This window comes from Cynocephalus volans, chromosome 1, assembly GCF_027409185.1.
Source record: "Cynocephalus volans isolate mCynVol1 chromosome 1, mCynVol1.pri, whole genome shotgun sequence".
NCBI lineage: Eukaryota > Metazoa > Chordata > Mammalia > Dermoptera > Cynocephalidae > Cynocephalus > Cynocephalus volans.
In genome coordinates, this window is record NC_084460.1 from 278,710,310 (window position 1) to 278,735,258 (window position 24,949).

At 40.8% G+C, this 24,949-nt stretch overlaps 1 protein-coding gene across 1 annotated transcript in view; it reads left to right on the forward strand.

Annotated features, from left to right (window-relative positions):
- Positions 1 to 23,980, forward strand: part of VWC2L (von Willebrand factor C domain containing 2 like) — a 148,582-nt gene extending 124,602 nt beyond the window's left edge. Inside the window, exon 3 of the mRNA XM_063086130.1 lies at positions 23,832 to 23,980. Within this exon, the coding sequence (XP_062942200.1) occupies positions 23,832 to 23,980 (149 nt within the window). The remainder of the gene's footprint in view (positions 1 to 23,831) is intronic.
- Positions 23,981 to 24,949: the final 969 nt, after the last annotated feature.

A 24,949-nucleotide genomic window follows, 5' to 3' on the forward strand; every position in this document is an offset into this window, starting at 1 on the left:
CCCATTCAGGATGATATTGGCTGTGGGTTTGTCATATATGGCTTTAATTATGTTGAGATACTTTCTCTGTATACCTAACTTATAGAGGGTCTTGGTCATGAATGAGTGTTGAATTTTATCAAATGCTTTTTCAGCATCTATAGAGATGAACGTATGGTCCTTGTGTTTGATTTTATTAATATGGTGTAACACATTTATTGATTTGCGTATGTTGAACCAACCTTGCATCCCTGGGATGAATCCCACTTGATCGTGGTGAATAATTTTACGTATGTGTTGCTGTATTCTGTTTGCTATTATTTTAGTGAGGATTTTTGCATCTATATTCATCAAGGATATCGGCCTGTAGTTTTCTTTTTTGGTTATATCTTTACCTGGTTTTGGTATCAGGATGATGTTTGCTTCATAGAATGAGTTTGGGAGATTTGCGTCCGTTTCAATCTTTCGGAATAGTTTGTAAAGAATCGGTGTCAATTCCTGTTTGAATGTTTGGTAAAATTCTGCTGTGAATCCATCTGGTCCTGGGCTTTTCTTTGTTGGGAGCCTTCTGATAACAGCTTCAATCTCCTTTATTGTTATAGGTCTGTTCAAATTTTCTACGTCTTCATGGTTCAGTTTTGGAAGCTTATGTGTGTCCAGAAATTTATCCATTTCCTCCAGATTTTCAAATTTGTTGGTGTATAGTTGTTTATAGTAGTCTCGAATGATTCCTTGTATTTCAGATGAATCAGCTGTAATATCACCTTTTTCATTTCTAATTTTTGTTATTTGAATCTTCTCTCTTTTTTGTTAGCCATGCTAATGGTTTGTCAATTTTATTTATCTTTTCAAAAAACCAACTTTTTGATTCATTGATCTTTTGAATTGTTTTTTGGGTTTCAATTTCATTAAGTTCTGCTCTAATCTTAATGATTTCTTTCCATCTGCTAACTTTAGGTTTGGATTGTTCTTGTTTTTCTATATCTTTAAGGTGAAGTGTTAGGTTGTTCACTTGCCATCTTTCCATTCTTATGAGGTGAGCATTTAATGCAGTAAATTTCCCCCGTAATACTGCTTTTGCAGTATCCCACAGGTTTTGGTATGATGTATCATTGTTTTCATTAGTTTCAATAAATTTTTTGATTTCCTGCTTGATTTCTTCTTGTACCCATATGTCATTTAGTAGAATGCTGTTTAATTTCCATGTGTTTGTATAGTTTCCAGAGTTTCATTTGTTATTAATTTCTAGCTTTAATCCATTGTGGTCTGAGAAAATACATGGGATAATTCCAATTTTTTTGAATTTATTGAGACTTGATTTGTGACCTAATATCTGATCTATCCTGGAGAATGATCCACGTGCTGATGAGAAGAATGAATATTCTGAGGTTGTTGGGTGGAATGTTCTGTAGATATCTGCCAAGTCCAATTGGTCTAGAGTACTGTTTAGATCTTGTGTTTCTCTGCTGATTCTTTGCCTAGACCATCTGTCCAATGTTGACAGTGGGGTGTTCAGGTCCCCTGTTATTATAGTATTAGTGTCTATTTCCTTCTTTAGGTCTAATAGAGTTTGTTTTATAAATCTGGCTGCTTCAACATTGGGGGCATACATATTTATGGTTGTCATGTCTTCTTGATGGAGCAGTCCTTTTATCATTAAGTAGTGTCCCTCATTGTCTCTTTTTATGGTTTTTAGTTTAAAGTCTACTTTGTCAGATATAAGAATAGCTACTCCAGCTCATTTTTCTTTTCTGTTTGCATGGTAAATCTTTTTCCATCCTTTCACTCTTAGTCTATGTGAGTCTATGGGTGAGGTGGGTCTCTTGAAGGCAGCATATAGTTGGGTCCTCCTTTTTAATCCAGTCAGCCAGTCTGTGTCTTTTGATTGGGGAATTTAAGCCTTTTACGTTAAGCGTTGTTATTGAAAAGTGTTGATTTATTCCTAGCATTTTATTGATTGTTTTTTGGTTGTATTAGGTATCTTTTGTTCCTTGCTTTCTGATTTACTGTTTGGTTTCTGTGTTTGTTGGTTCCTTAGGTTTTAGATAGCCTTTTTGTTTGTTTGTTTTCTGTTCCTGAATGCCATTTTTATTAAACTAGTGGGTTTAGATTTTTCTTGGGTTTTTATGGTAGTGGTAGTTATTTTTCAGGAACCAAACCCAGTACTCCCTTGAGAATTTCTTGTAAGGGTGGTCATGTGGTAGTGAACTCCCGCAGTTTTTATTTGTCTGAGAAATATACTATTTGCCCTTCATTTCAGAAGGATAGCCTTGCAGGATAGAGTGTTCTTGGCTGACAATCTCTGTCTTTTAGTATTTTGAATATATCATCCCATTCCTTTCCGGCTTTTAGGATTTGTGATGAAAAGTCTGATGTTAGCCTGATTGCGGCTCCCTTGTAGGTGATGATGCTTCTCTCTTGCAGCTTTTAAGATTCTCTGTTTGTCTTTGAATTTTGCCAGGTGGCTATAACATGTCTTGGAGAAGACCTTTTTGGGTTGAATACGTTTGAAGATTGTTGAGCTTCCTGGATGTGCAGATCTGTGATTTTTCCTATAACTGGGAAGTTTTCTGCCATTATTTAGTGGAATATGTTTTCAATGCAATCTCCTTTTCCTCCCCTTCTGGAATACCCATGACTCAGATATTTGAGCACTTAAGGTTGTCTGATATCTCTCTCAGATTTTCTTCAATGCCTTTGATTCTTTTTTCTTTTCTTTTTGTCTGCTTGTGTAATAACAGACATCCCATCTTCAAGCTCAAAGGTTCTCTCTTCAACTTTGACAAGCCTGCTGGTTAAACTCTCCATTGTGTTTTTTATTTCGCTTAATAATGTCTTCAGTTCGGCAAGTTCTGCTACATTTTTTTTCAGGGCATTGATTTCCTTGTACATTTCCTCTTTCGGGTCCTGTATACTTTTCCTCATTTCATCATGATGTCTAGCTGAGTTTTCTTGTATCTCATTCAGTTTCCTTAGAATTATCACTCGAAATTCCTTGTCAGTCATTTCAAGGACTTCTTGTTCTATAGGATCTAGAGCTTGAGATTTATTATCTGTTGGTGGTGTACTTTCTTGATTTTTCATATTTCTGGTATCTTTTCTTTGATGTTTATTCATTGTGGCAGGGGGTTTCACAGTCCACAGATCAGATGAATTGAACAGAGTATCTTCTGTTCCACTGGGCAGTCTGATGAACACAGCAGGCAGACCGGCTCTCTTAGGGTGAATTGGTGGGAGCAGTTGGCTGGTAAATGTCCTTCAGTCAGGTCAGGTCTTGAGGAGGAGTTGGGTGGGAGGGTGTGTAAATGCAGTCCTTGGGGTCCTGGGGCTTTGGCTTGAGGAGATATTTTTGGGGCGCCTGGGTCTGGAGGGCCCTGATGTTTGAGTGAGGAGGGGGCCGCCGCTGCCACCACCACCACTGCCGGGTGAGGAGGCGGTACTGCTGCTGCTGCCGCTGCTGCCGCCACTGCTGCTCCAGTGCCCAAAATGAAAATTATAAAAGTTTCTGAGTTTGGGAAGTCCAAAATCCATATGGTGGTGGCGAGAGTGACCCAGGGTCTCACAAATGTCCGAGGCTGGGAGGTCCAAAGTGCATCTGGTGGTGGCAACAGTTATCCAGGGGTCTCGGTACCTCCAAGATCTTGAGACCCTCTGGGTAATGGGGGAGGAGGGTGTAGAGCTAGGGCTAGGGCTCACAGGCCCCTTGAGCCCGTTGTCCAGACTGGGTCACAAACCCTCCACACGCAGGTCTATGAGCTAGGTAACAGGAAAAGGTCCTGGGAGAGTTTCTGAGGCTGGGAGGTCCAAAGTCCTTCTGGTGGTGGTGACAGTGACCTAGGGGTGTCACATTGCAAGATGGTGGAAGCAGAGAGAGCAGACACAGAGATCGTTCTGATCTTTTAAAGGCCTCAGTCAGATTTTACAAGCTTCTTGTTCCTATTTTAAGGACCTTGGATCTGTAGAAGATTTAGTAATGCAGACGCTATCTCTGTGGGCAGTTTCAGCACCTGGAGCAGTCTCAGGCTTTCAGAGAGGTGATCAGGGGTGGGGAGAGAATAGTGAATGGTTTAGATGGGTTATCTGTAAAACATACAAACAAAAAGACTGTTCAGAGAGGTAATAGCTCTTTTTGGACAACCATCCACTGTTGCTGGCAGTGTAATATTTCTCATTTCTATTAATGACTATGACTGAACCCAATTCCTTCCAATCTATCAGTTCCCATTGAATTTTATTGACTTTCCTTTCCAACCTAGACCCTGTGGTTCATTAATTCACTCTTTTTTTGCTGACTCCCATTTGCTTAGCAAAACCCTAATCTTACATCCGTCTAACTGTCTGCCTCCTCCAATACCAGCCGGAAGCTTCTGGAGACACCTACACAAACATTGCATTTCATACTGCAGTAAACACCAGGCTTTCTCTCTCAGTTAAGCTTTCGGTGCTGCCCATTCAAACACAGCCTTTCTTTAACTCCTGTCCTCGCATCGTGAAGCTTATCTGTCCTCATCCTTATCTTCAGATCTCAGAAGAATTTTCCTTCTTGTTGGAAAGAAGATTCTGGTTTAGTAAGTCTGGGGTGGGGCCTGATACTGCTCATTCCTGACACGCTCTCTGGTGATGCTGCTGCTGCTGGTCCTGAGATGCTCACACTTTCCCGTGAATAGCAAGTCCTAGAACTCACTCCCTGCATGAAACTTCCTCTTCTCCAAACCTGCGATCTTTCCTTCACCACTGACTCTTTCCTCTCAGCAAATAGATAGACACGTGTCCCTGATCTTTAAAAATAAAATAAAAGGCCTCAGAAGTAGGCTGAATGAATACATTCCAGCCCAGTGAGTTCTCCTTGTTATTTAGCATTTCCTCTCACCATCTCTTCAAAACAAGGCTTCTTGAATGTGTAGTTGACATACTATTTTTCCATGCTTCACTTTTGAAATCACGGAGGTCCAGCTTCAGTCCCAGAATGACATGGAAATTGCTTTTGCCAACAAGTTGTAGGACCTGCTTTCAAACTTGTTTTATTCAACATCCCATTGGATTCTTTATTAAAACCTTCTTCTGCACTGACTTCTGTTACATCATCTCACTGCCATCTCTGTAACCATTCATTCACAGCCCCCTTCTCACAGTTCCATTCCTCTACTCGTGACATAAATGTTAGTTCCTTGGGGTTCCATCCATGATCATCCTCCTGTTTCTTATTCTCGCTCTTCCTAAGAATCCACTTTCATGGATTCAATCTGTATTCTAAAGATGTCTAATTTGATACTTTGAGATCAAATATCTCCCTTGAGATCTCAACTCTTATACCTGACTACTTATTCTGAGCTTTCCACTGGTTAAAAGCCAAAGGCATTTAAATCTCGACATGTCTAGAACTGAACTCTGGATCCTTCCCCTAAATTTTCCTCTTCTGTATTTCTCCTGTCAGATACCACCTACTATCCAGTGCATGAGCAAGAAACATGTGTATCATTTTATTTTATTCCTCTTTCTTACCACTTACATATACATATTCCATCAATTCTATTCCCTTTAATGTCTCCCCAGCTTGTCCCCTCATCTCCTTTCTTACTGCCACTAATTTGCTGTGGGACTTCCCCCTGTCTTTCCTGGAGCAATTGCTGCTCTTGTGCCTTCCAGACTGAGTGCCCTCTAACCTCAGCCCACACAGCAGCTAAAGCACATGCATGTGATGAAAGCCTTCAGCACGCACCCAGTGCTTCAGCAGTGAGGTCCTTTCTACTCAGTACATCTTACAAGGTCTGCAGAACCTGGACACTGCATCTCCTCTACTCCATCCTCAGTTCCCAATACTATTCCTGAGATTGCTAAGATCTGGCTACGTGAGATTGCTCACAGTTCTCCCTGCCATGAGCCATCACCCCATCTTTGCCCATGCCACTAACTCAGCTTGGACTATCCTTCCCCACCCACCACTGCCACCCTGACTCTTCACCAGGACAGTTCCTTTTCACCCCAAAAGACTCCACTCAGTCTTCATATCCTCCAGGAAGTCTTCCTCTTCCTCAGTTTTGATTAGGTCCCCCCTACATTCTCCTATCATACCCTATTTCTAACTTTGTACTTGCCTCACAGACTGCTAGAGTGTAAGCCCAGTGAGAGCAAGAAATATGTCTTATTATGACTATATCAACAGTGTTTTTCTATCTCTGGCACACAGGAAACCTTCAATAAATGCTTTTGGAAAAATGAATAAATAAACTATCCTAAATGGTTGACATCTGTCCATTGGTGATTCTTGGTAAAGGCAGTGACTTTGGGATATATTTATAAGAGTGGCAGTATGTCCACCTAAAATTGGCTACCCTGGCCTCTTGTCTCTCCACCCTTCTCATCTCTAAATTTTTTCTCTAAATTCCAAGAAAAATCATTTGCACAGGCAAGAATAAAAAGTAAGATTTCTAGACTCCCAGAGGTCCAGCCCCTAGTCTATAATTGTACCTTGTTTATTTATCTTCTCATTGGTGCATGAAACTGTTTTCCTATTTTGAAGGAGTTCAATGGGCTCTTCAGTAAAATTCCTACCACGTAAAATCTCAGTCATTTTCCTACATGGAAACAAATGTTGTTGTCTAAAGTCCATTCGCATTTATGATAAAAGGCCAGGGTCCCAATCCAGGACTGGAATGACCATAGAAAATGTATTCTCTGAGACAAAATAGCACCTCTGAGCGTATTCAGCTACACACTCAGATGAGCACAAGAGTCTCAGCACATCAGCAATGCAGAGGTTCCATTTAAAGTTTAGTTTTGGAGGTTATTTATTCCGCAGCAATTCAAGCTTGGGCCAAACTGATTGTTTTTCTGAATTAAATTGCACTGTGGACTGCAAGGAAAAGAACACAAGCAGTTGGCAAATTCACAGCCTTTAAATAAAATTGCCTTAACTTGAGGGGATTTCCGTACTATTGCTTCTTACACATTTTTAATCTCTTTTGAAGAACTTTCCTATATCACAGGAATTTAGGGACATGAAGTGTCACACACACAAACTGCTTAAAGTTAAAATTCTTTTAAAAAATAAAATAAAATAACCACAGCAATATCTTTTTAATATAAATTCCATATATCGGGCACTACAGCCAAGGACGAGTAGGAGGTGGGGTAACAGAGCTCAGATACTGTTATCCATTTTCCATCAACATATTAATTCTGTCAGCAAAACTAGCATGCCATTAGCTGAAGCCAGGAATCCATACCAGGAGGACTCCCAGTAAATACAAAACAACCTAGTGATTTCCAAAAGCAATGGCTTTACTTCCCTTTTCTCCTGTGTAACTCCTTAGTCCACAGTTTCAACTACTCTCTTGTTAATATCTTCAGTCCTTTTCTCCTATCACCCCAAATGCCTGCCAAACCCCAAACCTGTATAACAGCTTACACTTGTGAAGGGCACACTATGTGCTAACTAGTCTTGGCACTTTCTGTGTGTTAACTCATTGGATAATTACAACAATCCTATCATAGGGACACTCTTGCTGTCCCCAGTTCACAGCTGAGGAAACAGGAGGCAAGGAGAGAACAAGTGACTTGCCTGAGTGACTCTTTCAATTATTTCCCCCCAACTTCTTTTATAGGCCACCTCCCTCTCCCCCTGATTCTTTCCCACCAACATTTAAAGATATTCATCTCTCTCTCTCTCTCTCTCTCTCTCTCTCTCTCTCGTCCTACCTACCCCACCTCAGCACTGCCTCTGACCTCCCCTGACAGGTGCGCTTTATTCCTGCATCCCGTACCTCCCACCCCCTCTACCTTCCCCACCCTGTCCATTATTGCACCATCTCCTGGTGGCTCTCACTGATTTTTGCCTCCTCCTCCACAGAAATTGCTCTTGTCAAGGTTACCAACCAGCCTGTGTCAGCCTCCCCTCAGCCACACTGTTGTCACCCCTCCTACCAGAACCAGAAACGTCTCCCTTCCTTTGCTTTTCTGATACCACATATTCCTATTTTTTTCTCCTTCCTCTTTGGACTCTTCTTTTTAGTCACCTTAATTCACTCCCTCTCTTCTGTCTGTCTTTTAAATGACAATGCTGTCCCGAGTCTTCATCCCTCTTGCTCTACACCACATGCTCCAGGGAAAGCTCATCCATTCCCCTGGCTTCAGTTACTCCTCATCTGCCAGGGATTCCCACGTCTCCGCCCAGCTCAGTCCATTCTTTCCCCCCATTCATCTTTGCTTAGATGATTCATGTGGATATCAATTCAAAATTTCTACCATTAGCCTCATTCTCTTTCCCCCAAATCCTGCTCCTTCACCAGAGTCCCATAGACTCGCTTCAACTGGAAACCTGAAGGGCATCTTGTACCTCATCCCACAGGCTCAGCCCACCACCACCATGACGGGATCATGCTGCTTCTGTCTCCTAAATATCGCTCTCCTCCTTTCACTCCCTCCATCCCCCATGGCCACCACCCTAGTTCAGCCCACCATTATCTTTGTCTGGACTAATGCAAGAATTGACTCCATGGTCTACTTTCAGCAACACAGTCCTCCCCTCTGCTTCAGCTCATTATCCACATTGAAGCCAGCGTATTTTTAAAGTAAGTCGAGTCATAGTTTCAAATGCCCTTTAGATCCAGTCCCAAATCCCAACTACAGTTTCTTAAAACACGAAAAACTAGCTCCTACCTGTCTCTATTTTAATTAACTTTGCCCCCTCCCACTGGCTCTGCTCTGCAGTGCCACAAGTGTTTCCCCAGTCCCAAGCCTTCAGTGCACCTAGGAGCTGCCACCTGTCCACGGGGGCTCCATCACCTGGTGGCTTTCACTGCCCCCTGCCTCCTCCCATTGTCAACCATCATTTCTCAAGGCACTCTTTTCTGACTTCTAGACTAGGTCAAATCCCCTTAGTATATACACTTCTTATTTTATTTTTCACAAGTTTTATCCCACCGTTATTTTGTTTTCAGATCTACGTCTATCATAACCATATAGGAAGGAAATACGTTTGTTGTATTGACACTATATTTCCAGTGCTTGAAACAATGGCCGGTACGTAGTAAGTAGTTAATCTTTGCTTGTGGGATTTTAAATTATCAGTATATTATCATTCCCCAAACTAAATTAACTAGCCTCATTCTACAGTTTGGGGACTCCTTATTTATACTAATCTTGTCATCATTTCTGTTCCATAGTTATTAGCTATCTACAAGCACTGCTAGTTATGCATTAAAGAAAATGCCACTTTTTTCCTTAATTTACCCATGACATGTCTAATAATGCATTATTATAAAAACCAAGGAAATGTCAGGGGGGCATCATTGGTCATATGTTCCAATAATGAAATAAGCTACCCATCATCTTTGTTTTTTTTTTTTTTTTTTAGTTGTAAGGCTTTTTGTATCTTTGAGCATAGAGAATGAAAATGCAAGGTTTTCTGTTTTATCTACATTATGAGATGTGTGTGTGTGTTTGTGTGTGTGTAGTAATGCCCACTTTGCTGAAAAGCAAACCCCATGCCCTTTGTCTTCCATTCTAGTGTGTTCACTCAAGCATAGTATTTTTAAAAAATGAAAATAGGTTTGCAATTTTTCATCAATGAAGTAGGCAGAGTTCAAGGATGATGCTAAATTAATTGTCAGAAGTAGAAGTTTTGTTGATTAAAGAAATTTTATTTTTCCTATGAAACTTAGGTAAAACTGAGTAATACAATCTTCCCTAACCTGTTTCTATCTCAAAGATAAATATATACTATTTTCTTTCTGATGATAACCAACTTGTTTTCTGGAAAGTGAGGTCATTAAAGCATCCAAAATGTTTCCAAATGCCAAGTTTCACACATGACTCCTTGATTCTTAAGCTGTCATGTAGGTAAAAATCACACTTATCAAAGAAACACAATAATGACAGCTCAGAAGCTAATGCTGAAACTTGAAAGTAATTGAACCATTTAACCACCATTTACTTGCTCAGAATTTCTCCTCAGAAATGACCCTTTGCTAAAAGCCTATGTTCTTGTAGCATGCTGAATTTATCCCCTTTTGAATAAGCTCTATTTTGAGGCTTCTTCTAAAACTCACACTAACTATGTTCTCTTCCTGGTTCCCAGTGTTATGATTTTTATCCAAGCTCTGCTTTATTCTAAAGCAGTGGTTCCCAAATCTTAGCTTGCATCAGAATCATCTGGAATGTTTCTTAAAACACAGATCGCTGGGCCACATACCCAGAGTTTCTAATTAAGTGCATGTCTGATTCAGTGCGTGTGTGATGGAGCTGGAGAATCTGCATTTTAAAGACACCTCTATTGATGCTGATGAAGTTGATCAAGGGTCCACACTGAAAACCCTTGTGCTGAAGCTATGCCCTCCCCCATAACACCTAGCCTTCCTTCTGACAAATTATGGAAAAATTTGTTCTCTCCTGGCTACCTGTCATTTCTTCCTTTGATAATTCCTCTAGGCTGGAACTGTCCAGTAGAAATACCATGTGAGCCACACATGTAATTTTACATTTACACATAGTAGCCACATTAAAAAAATAAAAAGAAAGAAAGAAAATTAATTTTAATAATACATTTTATTTAATCCAATATATCATAAATATTTTTGTTTAACATGTAATCAATATAAAAATATGAATAAGGTATTTTACATTCTTTTTTGTTTTATGTTCGAAGGCACTGTATTAGGGTTCTCCAGAGAGACAGAACCAATAGGATATGTATATAAATATATGAGAGGGGATTTATTAGGAGCATGATCTCACATGATTGTGAAGAGAAGTCCCATAATAGGCTGTCTGCAAACTGGATGCCAGTCGCGTGGCTCAGTCCAAGTCCGAAGTCTCAAAACCAAAGAAGCGATGGTGTCCTTGCTGTAAGTCCTGGAACCCAAAGCTGAAGAGTCTCGAGCTCTGATGTCCACAGACAGGAGAGAAGAGTGTATCCCACCACCAGCAAATAGAGATTTGCCTTTTTCTCTGTTTTTGTTCTCTCTGGGCCCCTAGAGGATTGGATGGTTCCCACCCATATTGAGGGTAGAACTTTCCCACCCAGTCCGCTCAGGCTCTCATGCCAATCTCTTCTAGAAACACCCTCACAGACACAGCTAAATGTAATGCTTTATGGAGTTTCTCAGTATTACCTAATCTAATCAGTTTGATGCCTAGAATTAACCATCCCAGACATGTTAAGTCTTTCAAATCTGATGTGTGTTTTTTGGACTTACAGCAAATTTCACCTTGAACTAGCCACATCCCACGTGCTCCATAGTGAACTGTGGCTAGTGGCCACTGTAATGGACAGCACAACCCTGGAACTGTAGAGTCAAGGAAACTAGAGTATTAAGGTCTCTGCCTGGTCTGCCCTTACTAAGATTTTCACTACATTTCCTAAGTTCTAAGATGTGCCTGACTGCCAGATGCATTATCAATTTGATAACAGATTTTAAGGAAAAAAAGAACCACTCTATCATTAAATGTATGCATTGATTCAAAAATGCGTGCCAATATCAGAATTTTTTTTTATTTTTATGCACAGACCTAAGTATAAATATGTCATGGTGCCTATTTTACTGCAGTATTTTTTTATTTGTCTTTTCTCCTGCTCCTTTATACCCCTCACCTCCTCTCTCATTAGAGCAACCCCTTCCTCTAGCAAGATAATCTATGTTAACAATGTAGTATTTGTGCTTCTTTTTTTTTCTTCCATCCTCTTATAATCCTACACAAACATACACAGAAGTTTGTTTGTCTGCATTTGTTTTACTAAAATAGAATCATATTATACCCTCTTTCTCTGCATAAGTGCTTTCTTATTCAATAATAACTCACGAAAATCCCTGCAAGTCAGCAGGAGGTTGTAATTTATTCTTTTTAATGACTGCAGAAGAATCCATGGAGTGAGCTACCATAATTTACTGGATATTTCTGTTATTGGTGGACATTCACATTTTATTCTGTTTTTTCTAAGCACTAAGAAAAAAGCTGGGGGGGAAAAACACTCTCATCTATAAGTAGATAGAAAGATAGATACTTAGATATATTTATTTGCCTACTCTTTCTTTTATTAAGTTTGCAATCTCTTTGTTAGCCTTTAAATTAGACTTCCTCCCACCATCTCTGGGCCCTTTCTTTCAAACCAGTGAAAGTACTGACCATGAGCAGTCTCAGCAAACCATTTTCAATCATTTTCCTAATGAATCCCTCAGCAGTCAGTAATTGGTGCAGACCAATAGATCTGCTCTCAACCCTCCCAAATAATGCACTTTCCAGTCAGGTCTTCTCTTCGCCCATCTGCTTCTTGGTAAACAGTAACTAAGTCTGAGGGAAATCTATGTAGAAAATATTTTATTGCTCTATGCCTACTCTTTGCAAAAACGTTCAGTTGACATTCACAAGATTAATTTCTTCATTGATATCTTAAAATTTTTTAAAAGAAACATTAGACTAAAAATCAAATGACCTGGACTTCATATCCTACCAAATAATATGGGTTGTACCTCAGATAATAACAATAATTAAAATGATAAATAGCAACGACGAACATTTATTGAGCTTTGCTGTGTGACAGGCGCTGTTCTAAGTGCTTTCCATAAGTTAATGCACTTGCTACTTCGAAACCTCCATAAAGCAGGTTCTCTTATTATTTTATTTTATTTTATTTTTATATCAGTTTAAAAAAAAAACACCAAAAATTTTAAAATTTTTCTAGCACTTGTTGCACAAAATATTTCTTTTTATTTTTTATTTTATTTTATTTTATTTTGTCAATATACAATGTGGTTGATTATTGTGGCCCATCACTGAAACCTCCCTCCCTCCTCCCTCTCCCCCCTCCCACCCAACAATGTCCTTTCTGTTTGCTTGTCGTATCAACTTCAAGGAATTGTAGCTGTTATATCTTCTTCCCCCGTCCTCCCCGGTTTTTTGTGTGTGTGTGTGCGAATTTATTTCTTTTTAGCTCCCACCAATAAGTGAGAACATGTGGTATTTCTCTTTCTGTGCCTGACTCGTTTCACTTAATATAATTCTCTCAAGGTCCATCCATGTTGTTGCAAATGGCAGTATTCCAATAGCCAAGAGTTGGAACCAGCCCAAATGTCCATCATCAGATGAGAGGATACGGAAAATGTGGTACATCTACACCATGGAATACTACTCAGCTCTTATTATTTTATTATTATTCCCACTTTGTGGCTGAGGACATTGAGTTCACACGGCGTACACAGCAGGAGCAGGATTGAAACACGGATGGTCTGAGTACAGAGTCCTCATCTCCTCACCTTACCCCTGTCTCTGAACCTCGGTGTCCTCAGCTGTAAGATGGGTATGACAACATCAACTCCAGCTCCCATTAGCATTGCTCAGAAGAAACATGACAGTCATTTGAACACCACTAACAGCCCTAACCAGGTGAGGTCATGTTGTTTCAGCTTGGAGAATTTAGCCAAGACCATTCCATCAAAGTAAAAACTAAGCAGATTAAGTTTTTTATACAATGGCCAACCAAGCCATATTGTGACCACAAACATCCTTCTGAAGGTGAGAGTGGACAAACATGGCCAGCTAAGGCCAAACCTGGACTCTCAGAGCCTGCTGATTTGCCTGAAATTAGAAAAAGAGCAGTCAACCTTTACTTCTATTGTGTAGCTTGACCACGTCCTTCCTCTCTCGGCTCCAGCCCTTGCATTTTACTTAATTGGAACACCAGGCTATAAATCTTGCATACTTAAGGGCCAGAAAACTCTCTGGAGCTCTCAGACTTAAATTTGTGTGGGAGTTCAACAATATTGAATTTTCAAATAAAATGATTAACAGGAACATTTAGGGCAGCCTCAGAGAAAACAATCCTCTTCCTGAATCTTGCCAACTTAATCTGAGGAAGCTTTTTGGTTTCAGGTCTAATAAAAAGGGTTCATAAGTATCACGGGGATGAGTGACGAAATGCAGTAGAGAAAGACACTCCATTCTCCAGTCTGGAGGCTCCCCTCAGCAAGTGGAATCTCATTATTACTCTCTGCCCAGGCCTGAGGAGGCCGTCAGAACATGTTTCTAGGAAGGTTTAAGGCACTTAATTCAATGTTAACTGTAATCAGCTCTAATTACAAGTTTTTAAGAAAATTATTTCCAATATTTTAATCAATGACAATGTGTACACCTGATCAGAAAGCCTATTTGCTTTTCTATAGCATAATAACATCTATCAGACTTCATGAAGCAGAGAATTAAAATCAGTTAAGAGGAAGAGCATAAACCAATCCAATCCAACCACAGACAGGCTACAAGCCTACTGTTTGTTGGAACAGTCATTTAGATGCTCTGCCAAATAAATACAGGATGTCTATGACTTTATGCAATAGGAATCTGCCTCATTTATGGTGTAGGAAGATCATTTATAACCAATTTATAAAAAACACCAAGTGTCAATAATAAATTTTCAAATCAAGGCCAGAAGTTGCAATACTCAAAAGAGGACTATTAAGCAACATGAAGTTGTTGTCAGAAGGAGAATTTCAGGGATGCCATACTAATTTATAATCATAAAGGATCTATAAAGTGCTCATGGCCAGCCTGGCTTTTCTAGTCTCTGGGAAACAGGAGGCTTGGCTTTAAAGAGAACCTGGGTTGACAAGCAAGGAGGACAGCGCATCTCCTACTGAGATCTCTTCGCCAACTACACTGCCTTCCGAGATGATCGCTGGAACCAGGCTGCCTTCTCATCCACATGTGCTTGGCGAGAGGAAATTTTGCTTTGCAGTTATTGAGAAAAGGTTGAATAGAGCTACGTGAGAGGCCATTTCTCTGCCCCACCTGAGGATTTTGTGGCTAGACCTTTCCCTTCCCATTCATCCATTCGCCCATTCACCCCTTTACCTACCTGCACACACACACACACAGGAGAAACAGGAGCTTAAATATCCTCGCTTTTTACCTCTACTACAGCCACGTCAACCCAGGTGGTATCAAAACTTGGAGGAATGAAAAGCACCTCCATGGCCTCTGGATGTACCCCAGCTCCATCACTCACTAACTGTGAGACTTTGGGAAAGCCACTTGACAGTTCTGTCTCATTGTCTCCCCTGTAAAACAAAGAAAATGATAGCTCATATGAGAAGAAAATAAGGTCATGCATGAAAAGCTCCAGAATTTTAAAAGTGTTAACTGAATTGAGAGTTGTCAACTGGATCTGACTTTCACTCGAGCTTCCTACAAGAGAAAACTGGGGAATCAGAAATAGGAGAACATAGAATTATGATTGACTTTTCCAGTACATAATAGCACATATAAAGAAATACCCTTCTCAGAAAAGAAGTCAACCTGGGGTGAGAATGTGAGGTTGAAATTGAAGTCCTTCCATTGTTTAGTTCTGTGCCCTTTATCAAGTCCCTTAATTTCTGTGAGCTTTACTTTCCTCCCTTATGACATGGATTTATGATAAGTGCTTTGCAGCATCATGGTAAATATTAAATGACAAAACATATATGACCATGTTCTATACACTATTAAGTATTTCCCCACTCTGGGTCTAGGCACTTGACCACATTGCCCTGTTTATCTTCATAGCACAGAATGACTTGAAATGGTTCTGTTCATTTATTTGGGGGATTTCGTCTGGTTTATGCCATAAGATTGTCAACTTCTGAAGGCAGAAACTATCTTATCCATTGCTGTATCACTAACACTTCGAGCAGTCTTGTTCTGGATGAATTTTATTTATGTATTTGCCACACTTGAAGTTTATTGAAACTTTCTTTTTTGGTGTACTCTTTGGAACTGTGCTTTATTTTGTATATGGTGGTTAACTTAACTCTTTAAGTAAATGAGTTTCGGGGTTAAAGCTTTTCTATACTATCATTTACAACCTTTTTTTTGGTAATAGTAAAAGATAATTATGGTAAAAGCATAAAAAAGAAAAAACAACTTCTCTTTTAATTATTCCTCCCCTCGGGAAATTATGCATACCTTTCTAGACTTAAAAATACATATACACACACACACACACACACATGATTTATTGTGATGTATAAATTGTATATTTTGGAAAAATTGTATCATACTACTTTTACTATATATAAATGGGGATGGTTACATTTGTCCATCAGCTGCTTGCTTCTCCTCCAGGAGCTATACAATTGATTTGACAGCTATTGAATGACTTCTGGGTACTGGTACATCCACTTAGGCTAGGAGTTGAGAAGGGCAAACTATTTGGGTAGGGTTGTAGTTCCCCGTGACAGCTCTCTTATACCCTTCATGCATCTAATACCCTTATTGGTACTACAAGGGAGAATTCAGCTCATTAAATCTCATCTATATGGAGAAAAGATCACAGACTATTGAAAACACCAAGTTGCTGAATGAATATTCATACTGTTACCTGACTGCTAGATAAGTATACTAGTGTCAGCTCCAGAAAAAGATATAAAGCAGATGGAGTTTGCCCTCTGTGATCCCTTTCCCCATCCCTTTTAGCATACAAAATGAACATTACCTCTTTCCCATAATTGGGGAAATCCCCTGTGTATGAAGAAAGCCTTTCTCTCCCCTAGAGAAGCTACAGATGCCAGGTATTTATGTTCAGCCCGACTCACAACCAGGGGCAGGCACGTGGCTAGCTCTGTCCCCGAGACATACCTGCGGCAGACTTTGAATTATGATCTAGCAATTTCAAGAAGCATGAGACCACACAGTGTCCATTCTGGCAAGGCTGGTATGAGACTCTGTGGTGCCAGTGGTTCTAGCAGCCACATCCAGAGGCCTGTGTTGGTGGTACTCATGGGGCAAGTCTTCATGGGCCCAGAGCTGTGGCATGACTTTGGCCCTTGCCCCGATGGCATTACCTCCAAACTTGGTTCTCTTGGCTATTATGGATATTCTCTGGGTACAAATTCCTTTAATAAGTGCCTTTGCTGCTTAAATTATCCCGGGTTGGTTTTGTTGTCTAACTGGTAGGATCTTCCTCTTCCTCCAACAGCCCAGTATCTCCATCAGATTGCACTTGATCCTGATCCCCTAAGGGACCCCAACTAAGCTATCCTTCTAGAAATTACCTCCATCCTCCAGCCCTTTATATTTTCCCTTCGCCAGATAGAATTTCACATTTCCTAGGGACTTTTCCCTTAGGACCTTACTTTCTGTAAGGAATAATCTGATCAATTAACTCAAGCCAATGTGTTAACTGCTGACACTAATTTAATATTACTCCAGCATTCTAGCAGATCCTTTTAATGCCTCAAAGCAAAGGAGAAAGGAATGTGTTTTAGTTCCATCAAACAGTGCCAGGGCCTGTGAGGGTCCTAGCCTGTCTGCAATCTCACAGATCCTACCAAGCCAGGTCCTGTCTATTCCATTCATGGGTGCTCTGTGGACGAATAGGACAGAAACAGCAGTGCAGTTTATGGAATCGATGTCTTTACTTCATGGCAATGCACACACACACATATGTACACACACATACACACACAGAGAGAAAGACCTACTTAAAATACTCCAACAGTTTTCCATTGCTTTAGAAAAAAGACCAAAATTTTTAGCATGGCCAACAAGTCCCAGAACATTGAGCCCTAACCTACAGATATGTTCAGAAATATTTAGCAACTGGCTTAGAGGTAGGGAGTGGTGGTGGAGGTGGGGGGTGTAAAATCCTAATTTTGTAGCATTTTCCATATATTTTGTAGCAAATATACCCACTCACTAAGGCCCATTTCAAGCTATCAAAATAGTACAAAATTCCTGAATCTTTTGCAATTTGCCCTTGCAAGCCAATACGAGGCACCGACTCCAGCACACTACTGCCCTGCCTTGTTTTCCCAGCCACTTCATCGACCTCATCTTACTAAACACACCACTTGCTACACTTATCACTCCAATCCCATTGGCCTTTTCCACTTTCTCAATGGGTCATACTCCACTCTCCCAAACCCCCCACCAGCATCTCTTTTTCCACTTTCTCAGTGGGTCATTCACCACCCTCCCAACCCCCCACCCCATCCCAGAACCTTTTCATAGTCTAGGTCAGGCTCTCTGTTACAACCTTCCACAACTCTGTGGTCCTCTCCATCAGAGCACTTATTTCAGGTTATATATTTATTCCTTAATATAATCATGCAATGTTTAACATAAGAAAACATGGATCTGCAGGGGATGTGAGCAGAGTGACTATTAAATTCCTTTTCCATATAGTTCCCCCCTTATATGAGGGAAATTTTCAGGGTGTATCAAGAAAGAAAACTTAAGTGGCTGAGTGAATCTGCTCAGTTCACACAACCACAAATATGGCAGAGACCTTTCTGTTTTTGCTGGTTTCATAGAATCCTGGATTATCGAATCTGGAAGAGATTATTCCAAATGCTTTTTCTCTGATCACTAGATATTTAATGCAGGTGCCTCAAGGTCTATGTCAGGAAGTTGGGGTGGGAAGATGGGAGATCCGAGCTCCCCACAGCCACCTAGCCAGAGCAGCTCCACTTCTACATATTTCACATATTGGTCTTCCCTATAAAAAAAAAAAAAAGACTTTGAATGATCTCTACTGTGGAAAAACTTTGCAAACCAATCTATTTTATAGATGTACAAACTAAGTGCTCAGAGAAGTCCAGAATAATAGGGGAGATTATTTATGTATTTCACAGAAAAAAAAATGCTTTCATGTATGAGTGTTCTCACCTTGCCTCTTCCCTGCTAGCTCTAACTCCCAGGAAAGAACTGCATTTCCAATTTTATTGCATTTTCAAAAATATGAGTCCTCTCTGAGACTAGACCACATGGGCCCCCATTGGTATTTGGGTTACAGAGTGCTTGCTAAAGTCACACAGAGAAGCAACCATTCCACCACAACTTGGGCCAGGTCTCCTGAGTTGGAGGCCACTTTTATTCTCCGTCTTAGTTGGTCCTTCATTCTACTTCTTGGTTGCTTTACATCTAGTACCGGTGAGAACTTCACTGCTGTTAAAAGGAAAGCCTCACTGTCCAAGCGTTTTCTCCATGGGAAGTTTTCTTTAGTTTTTAAAAACATTGTTTCCTGGAGACTATATAAATACACAACAAAAACCAAGTAAATCTGACAAAGATCTATAGAAAAACAGTCTCACTTTTTTCTACTCACATCAAATTTCTTACCTCAGCATCCATCCTCAATACTAAAACCAACTGGACTAATACATTCTGATCAGAAGCTCAGGATCTGAGCAAAGGAACACAGCATGGTATTCCTAGATACCTGCCCATCATCCTGCAGGTCAGAGAAATTTGAATTCGTACCCCATCGATACCACCTCCTGGGTATGTGATTTGGGGCAAGTTATTTTCTACCTGTGAAGCTCAGTGTCCCGAGACTAAGAATGTGCACTTTCCATGGTTTGTTGTAAAGGTTAAATGAGACAAATCCTGGAATGAATTAAGCGCTCCAGAAATAATCACCATGTGTTTTCATTCATTAGCAAATATTTTTATACCTATATCACTAGGACTAGGCCTGATATATAAGGAAGGCCTGATCTTAATGTTCAGAAAATGGGTTTGCTTCCAATAAATAACTAGCTAGTTCATACTGTTTCAATAAGTTAAACAAACCTATACTGAGTTCTTAATATTTGCCAGACATAGTATTAGGCCTGGACCATAAGAGATAACAGATATTTAATTCCTGTCTTCAAGGAACTGATGATTTAAACCATACCTAACAGATAAGACCTCCTGTATGCTTAAAGATCTCTAAGAGAAAAGATCTCACCACATTGCTGGCAACCACCACACTCAGTTCTCTGAGGAATTCGTGAGAGAGGAAAAGAGAGAGAGAGAGAGGGGGGCAGAGAGAGAGTTAGATTTCAATTTATTGAGAATCAATATATCTGCATTACCTCTTATTCTAGGCTCCAGAAGGAAAAAAGAACAGTTAGCTCCATTCTTCACATAACAAGCTTTCATTCTCTGAGAGTTATTGAGTTATTCCTCTATCTTTTCTTTCTAGATTAAATAATTCCAATCCCTTTAACATTTTCTCAGAGGTCCTATTTGCCAGTTTTCAGTATAATCTTTTTCATTGCTCCCCTCTGGAGTCTCTCCAAGTCCTCTACATATAGAGCCTTTGAGTTCACTCTTCTAAGCAACCTGTTCTCCCACATAGACCTAGACAAAAGAGAAGCAGCCCCCAGATAAAAGGAACACAGTAGCTGGAAGCAGGGACAGACTTACTACGTAAGAAACTCACATAGGATATGCACGTGCTCAAAGCAAATTAGCATTTACTGTCACCACTATTAAGACTAAAACCGGAACAGTTTTTAAATAGTGCCAACCATTCTGCTTGACAATTATCTAAATTACTTTCAAGCAGATAAGACTATTAACAGCAAACTTGAGACTTGCTGTAGTTACACCTGAGATTCTCACAAGGACACTAATAAAATCACTGCACTACTAAACCTAATGAGTTCAAACAGGAATTTTTTATTCTGTAAAATACCTCTGGGCGTCAAGTAGGCAGTTGAGAGCTTCCTCTGTTATTTACAGAAGTGCCTTTGGTCAGTCCTGGCATGTGCAAAGGATCTTTCTTTGTGTTCTATCAATATAATTAATATTTCTTGAGCCGAGAGTGCAGTAAATTGTAAATGACTTAAGAAATGATGTATAGAGGTTAATCAAATACATACTGATCATAGTATGATGCCAACATATGCAGAAAGGGGAAGATATGAAAACCAAGTTCTAGTAAAATATCTCTTCCAGACAACCATAATGACTTATAAGAAATCTCTTTTCACAAAAATTCTTCACTGAAAAGTCAACTGACTGTTCTGTTATTGTGCCACTGAGATTAACCAGCCCCCTGTGAGCCAACAGCATATCTACACACACACACACACACACACACACACACACACACACACACACACACACACACACACACACACACACACACACACACACACACACACACACACACACACACACAGTTAAGTCTTCTGACTGTCAAATTTCCAAATTCTCTCGAGAAGCTTGGAAAACTCTTACTGAATAATATTATGCCTGTTTAAGGGAATTCTTTGTACTGAAACCACTATTTAGAAAACAAATTTTTTTTCCCCATCTGGAAAAGTTAAATGTGTACAATTGGGGTGAAAAGACTTGGTTAGAAGGGGAGAGGTGGAGAGAGGAAACGTTGCCTCCTCTGGGCTAACTCCAGGCATACAGGTGGTGGTCGTCACCTAGTTCGAGCTCTGAAGCTAGCTTGGCTCTGGCAAGACCCTGTTTGGCCTAGAAGTGGCTGGGCTGAGAGAGGTCTATCAACAATAGCCAGGGGAGAACAATGGCCAGCTATATCCTGGAAAAGCCTCCTTTCCAAGTTCTCTGAAGACTCCCTCAGCTCTGGGTCCAGAACAAATTCATGGTTTGGTACTGAATTTTCCCAGGGAGGTGTAGTCCCAAAGGGAATCCAGTCTATCAAACAGTGACTTAAATCCCAAAACTTATGGACTTAACACTGTCCTTAAATAATGAGCAATTTGGTGGCCAGGGGCTTATAATCACAGCATCAGCACAAGAAGAACCATCCTGGGGCAAGGGGGGCATGTTCCCTAACTGTTTAATTGTCAGAGTCTACTCTCCATGGTGGCCCCTACTCAGGCACATGCCCCAAGAGTTTGTGTTCAGAGTGAAGAAAAGGCACAGGAACACAGGTGCCACTGGTAAGTGTAGGGGCTGTTGAAGTCTGGGAGCTCTAAAACAATGGGCGATTAAACCCAGAGCATAGTAAATAGTTTTATATTGATAAATACGCACTGTAACTTAATAGTTACAATTTTTATAAAAGAAGGACTCCACTTATGAAGTGGAACTGCAGATAGCCTCTGATTTCATTTATTTGGTGGTAAAGACAGTCTTCTTATCAAGTGGTAGGAAGGGAAAGCAGGGCACTGATACTGCTGCCATGTGACTTTGCAGTGGTGATGACCGGTGCCCAGGAGGGCTGGGTTAATAAGTCACTAGTAGACACAGCTCTATGCACCTTTTCTTTATTCGAATGTGTACTTCAGAGGCTGATATTGTTACCGGGTGGCAGTTCCAGGTTCTTGGTCTACCTGAGAAGGAAAAATCTTTCGTGGGACCTGTTAGGCAATCATGTTCTACCCGAGGACAGTCTAAGATGGCAGCGGAACACCCAAAATGGCCGCGGAAAAGTTTCAAGGCCCCTAGAACAGCACATTTTCCGAGAACAAAGACCCCCCCCCCTTCTTCCTCACCCCCACATCCCCTTCCCACATGCATGAATTTCTCCACCTATAGAAAACTCCCAACTCAGCTTCAACCTCGCTCCCTGCCCTCCCCTCCATCCCTAGCCAATAAGAACAGTCCAGCTCAGCTGAACGGGATATAAAGGGCCCGCCCAACTCTCCCTGCTGCTGCTCCCACTTTGGAGAGAGCAGCCGCCTGTCCATTTTGCCTGCTTAATACATCATGGTTGAGCCCTTGTCTCCTGGTCTGTTTCTCATTTTGCGTTCAGGCGGGGTTTCTCCCTTTCAGGACCCACAAAAGGAAAGGAAGAGAGGGCCAGAGAAACAGAACATAATAGGGTTTTATTACAAAGCAGAAGTAAGCTCTGAACTAGAGTGCGGGGAGAAACCATGAGCCCCTGCGGCGTCTTAGGGGAGGGTCTTTAAGCTGTTCTGGGTCGGGGCTGCTTGTCCATCCTAACCAAGGGGGGGAGTACTCGGCCATCGGGGAGGATCTAGGGGAATTAAGGCCTAAAAGGCCCATGCGAGGTTGCATCAGCTTCCTGTCATGTGTCCCCGAGTTTCTGAAGGTTCTGGGGCATGTGCAGTGAAGTCACTTTCCCATAACTTTGTTCTTTCCAGTTTGGCGCCACAGGTGGAGGGTGACCTAGGTTATCTGCACTTTTGTTCTAGTGCGCAGGCGCCAGCGATCTGATCTGAATATTTATGAGCAGCCTCCCCGGGGCGTGTCCCTACTCTGTCCTGACTCAGGACATTGAGTTTGGTAAATAATATCAACTAACACTGGCATTCCTACACTGGGGGTGTGGGGGAGGTGCGTTAAAGAATAAAGAATGCAAAAAAATAAAGAAAAAGTAAGAGAAAGGAAAGAGAGATAGACAAGAAGTGAAAAACTGACATTGCTGAATTTTAAATGTATCTATATATAATGAGCAGGTGATATTTTCGGTAAAGCTTTCCTGAACCTGAAAACGTAAAATAACATTCCTGCTGACTTTCGAAAGCCAACCACTTGGGTCATTCTTAAAAAAAATATATAGCCAGCAGATTAAAGGAACTCCATTTATAAAAATCAAATGAGGCTCTAACAAAGCTTGTTTGGAACATGAATAAATCATCTGGTCATGAATTATTCATTGTTATCAAGAAACAAGCTGGGGATTCCAGGAACTGGGCTCAGAGAGGTGCTGAAACCCGGGAGTGAGCAAGCTGGTTGTTTCATAGCCATCAAGGGAAGGCAGAGGACTGGCCATAAGTACCATCACCTCATGCCAACCATGCCAGGCCTCCCTCCACTCGTGTTTCAGGGGACACTTTGGCAGCCTGTACACCCCAGAGGACAAAACAGAGTTTAATCCATAGAATCTTAATTCCGATCATAGCACGTACTGAGTAAGCAAACAAGATTTTTTGAGCATTGTCTTTTTTAAATGCATGATATACACGGACAATATAAGTTTGTGTGCAAAAGAGAGCAGGACTGAAAGTTTAAATTTAAAGGGGTGCTAAAAAATTCCTTGATGATAGTTGTTAGAGTAGTCTCATCTACTCATTCATGGCTTTGAAGATTGGATTTTTCTGGGACAGGGAAGCGGGGAAGGAGAAAGGGAGTCCCAAATTTAATCAACTAATCAATGTATGTGTGTATTACAGGTCCAAACTGCTTTGCAGGAACTACAATAATTCCAGCTGGCATTGAAGTGAAAGTGGACGAATGTAACATCTGTCACTGTCACAATGGGGACTGGTGGAAGCCTGCTCAGTGTTCAAAACGTGAATGCCAAGGCAAGCAGACTGTGTAGGACAAATTCCCAACCCACGACAAGTTCTTAGGAGAGGATGCTATGGCTTCTACACTGCACATGTTTAACACAAAACAAAACAAACAAACTCCTGCCAGCTACAACAGGGTCACCAGCAAAACCTTTTAGGGTTGACAAAAGTGAATATTTTACTAAGAGGAAATTTCTCTCTTTCTCTCTTGCTATATGAAATATATATACTATATAGCTATCTAAACCGCTTTTGTAATTACCAATGCTTGATGGCCACTTGACGACTGGATTTCTGGAACAAAAAGAAAGAAATAGCCTTGCACAGGCTCCATCCCTGGTGATGCCTCTGACCTGCCAGCTCATCGTCCCCTGATTTACTCCATTTTTACTCTTCAATACATCCTTCATGCCATTTTTGTCTTGAAGTATTTTTTCTTTCACCTTTAGAGTGTAATGGGCCAGATTTGACAGCACAGTAAAGTTCTGAGTTGTGTCAAAAAAGATTTGTTAAAGGAACATCAGGGGAAAGGATCTCTCCTGACCAGGAAGACATAAGAGCATCCAACCAATCGGTCCCCTCAAGTGAATCATACCCTATAGGCTAAGGAAAGGGGTGTGGACACATAGATGGACCCACTGCTGAACACGGTGGGGAACTGGTACTTTGTCCATTACATGGGGGCTCACAATTTGATCCTCACAAACCACACATTTCATACTCAAAACCTGGAAACTGCCAATCAAAAACTAATACACGAAGACCACCATAAGTTTGACAAAAGAATCCAAAGAAAGACAGGTATTTAAAATTGTAGCATTAATCACCAGACTTTTTCATAATGCTGAACTTGAGTTTGGTTTGTACTTAAACACACTCTAAACCCACTCTGTCACCAGGCAATATAAATTCCAGAACCAGGGTGAGTAGCCCCACTGTGAATCTGAATCCGTCTGAACATTTCTGGCTTCGAGTTCAGATGTGGCTGAAAGCCAAGC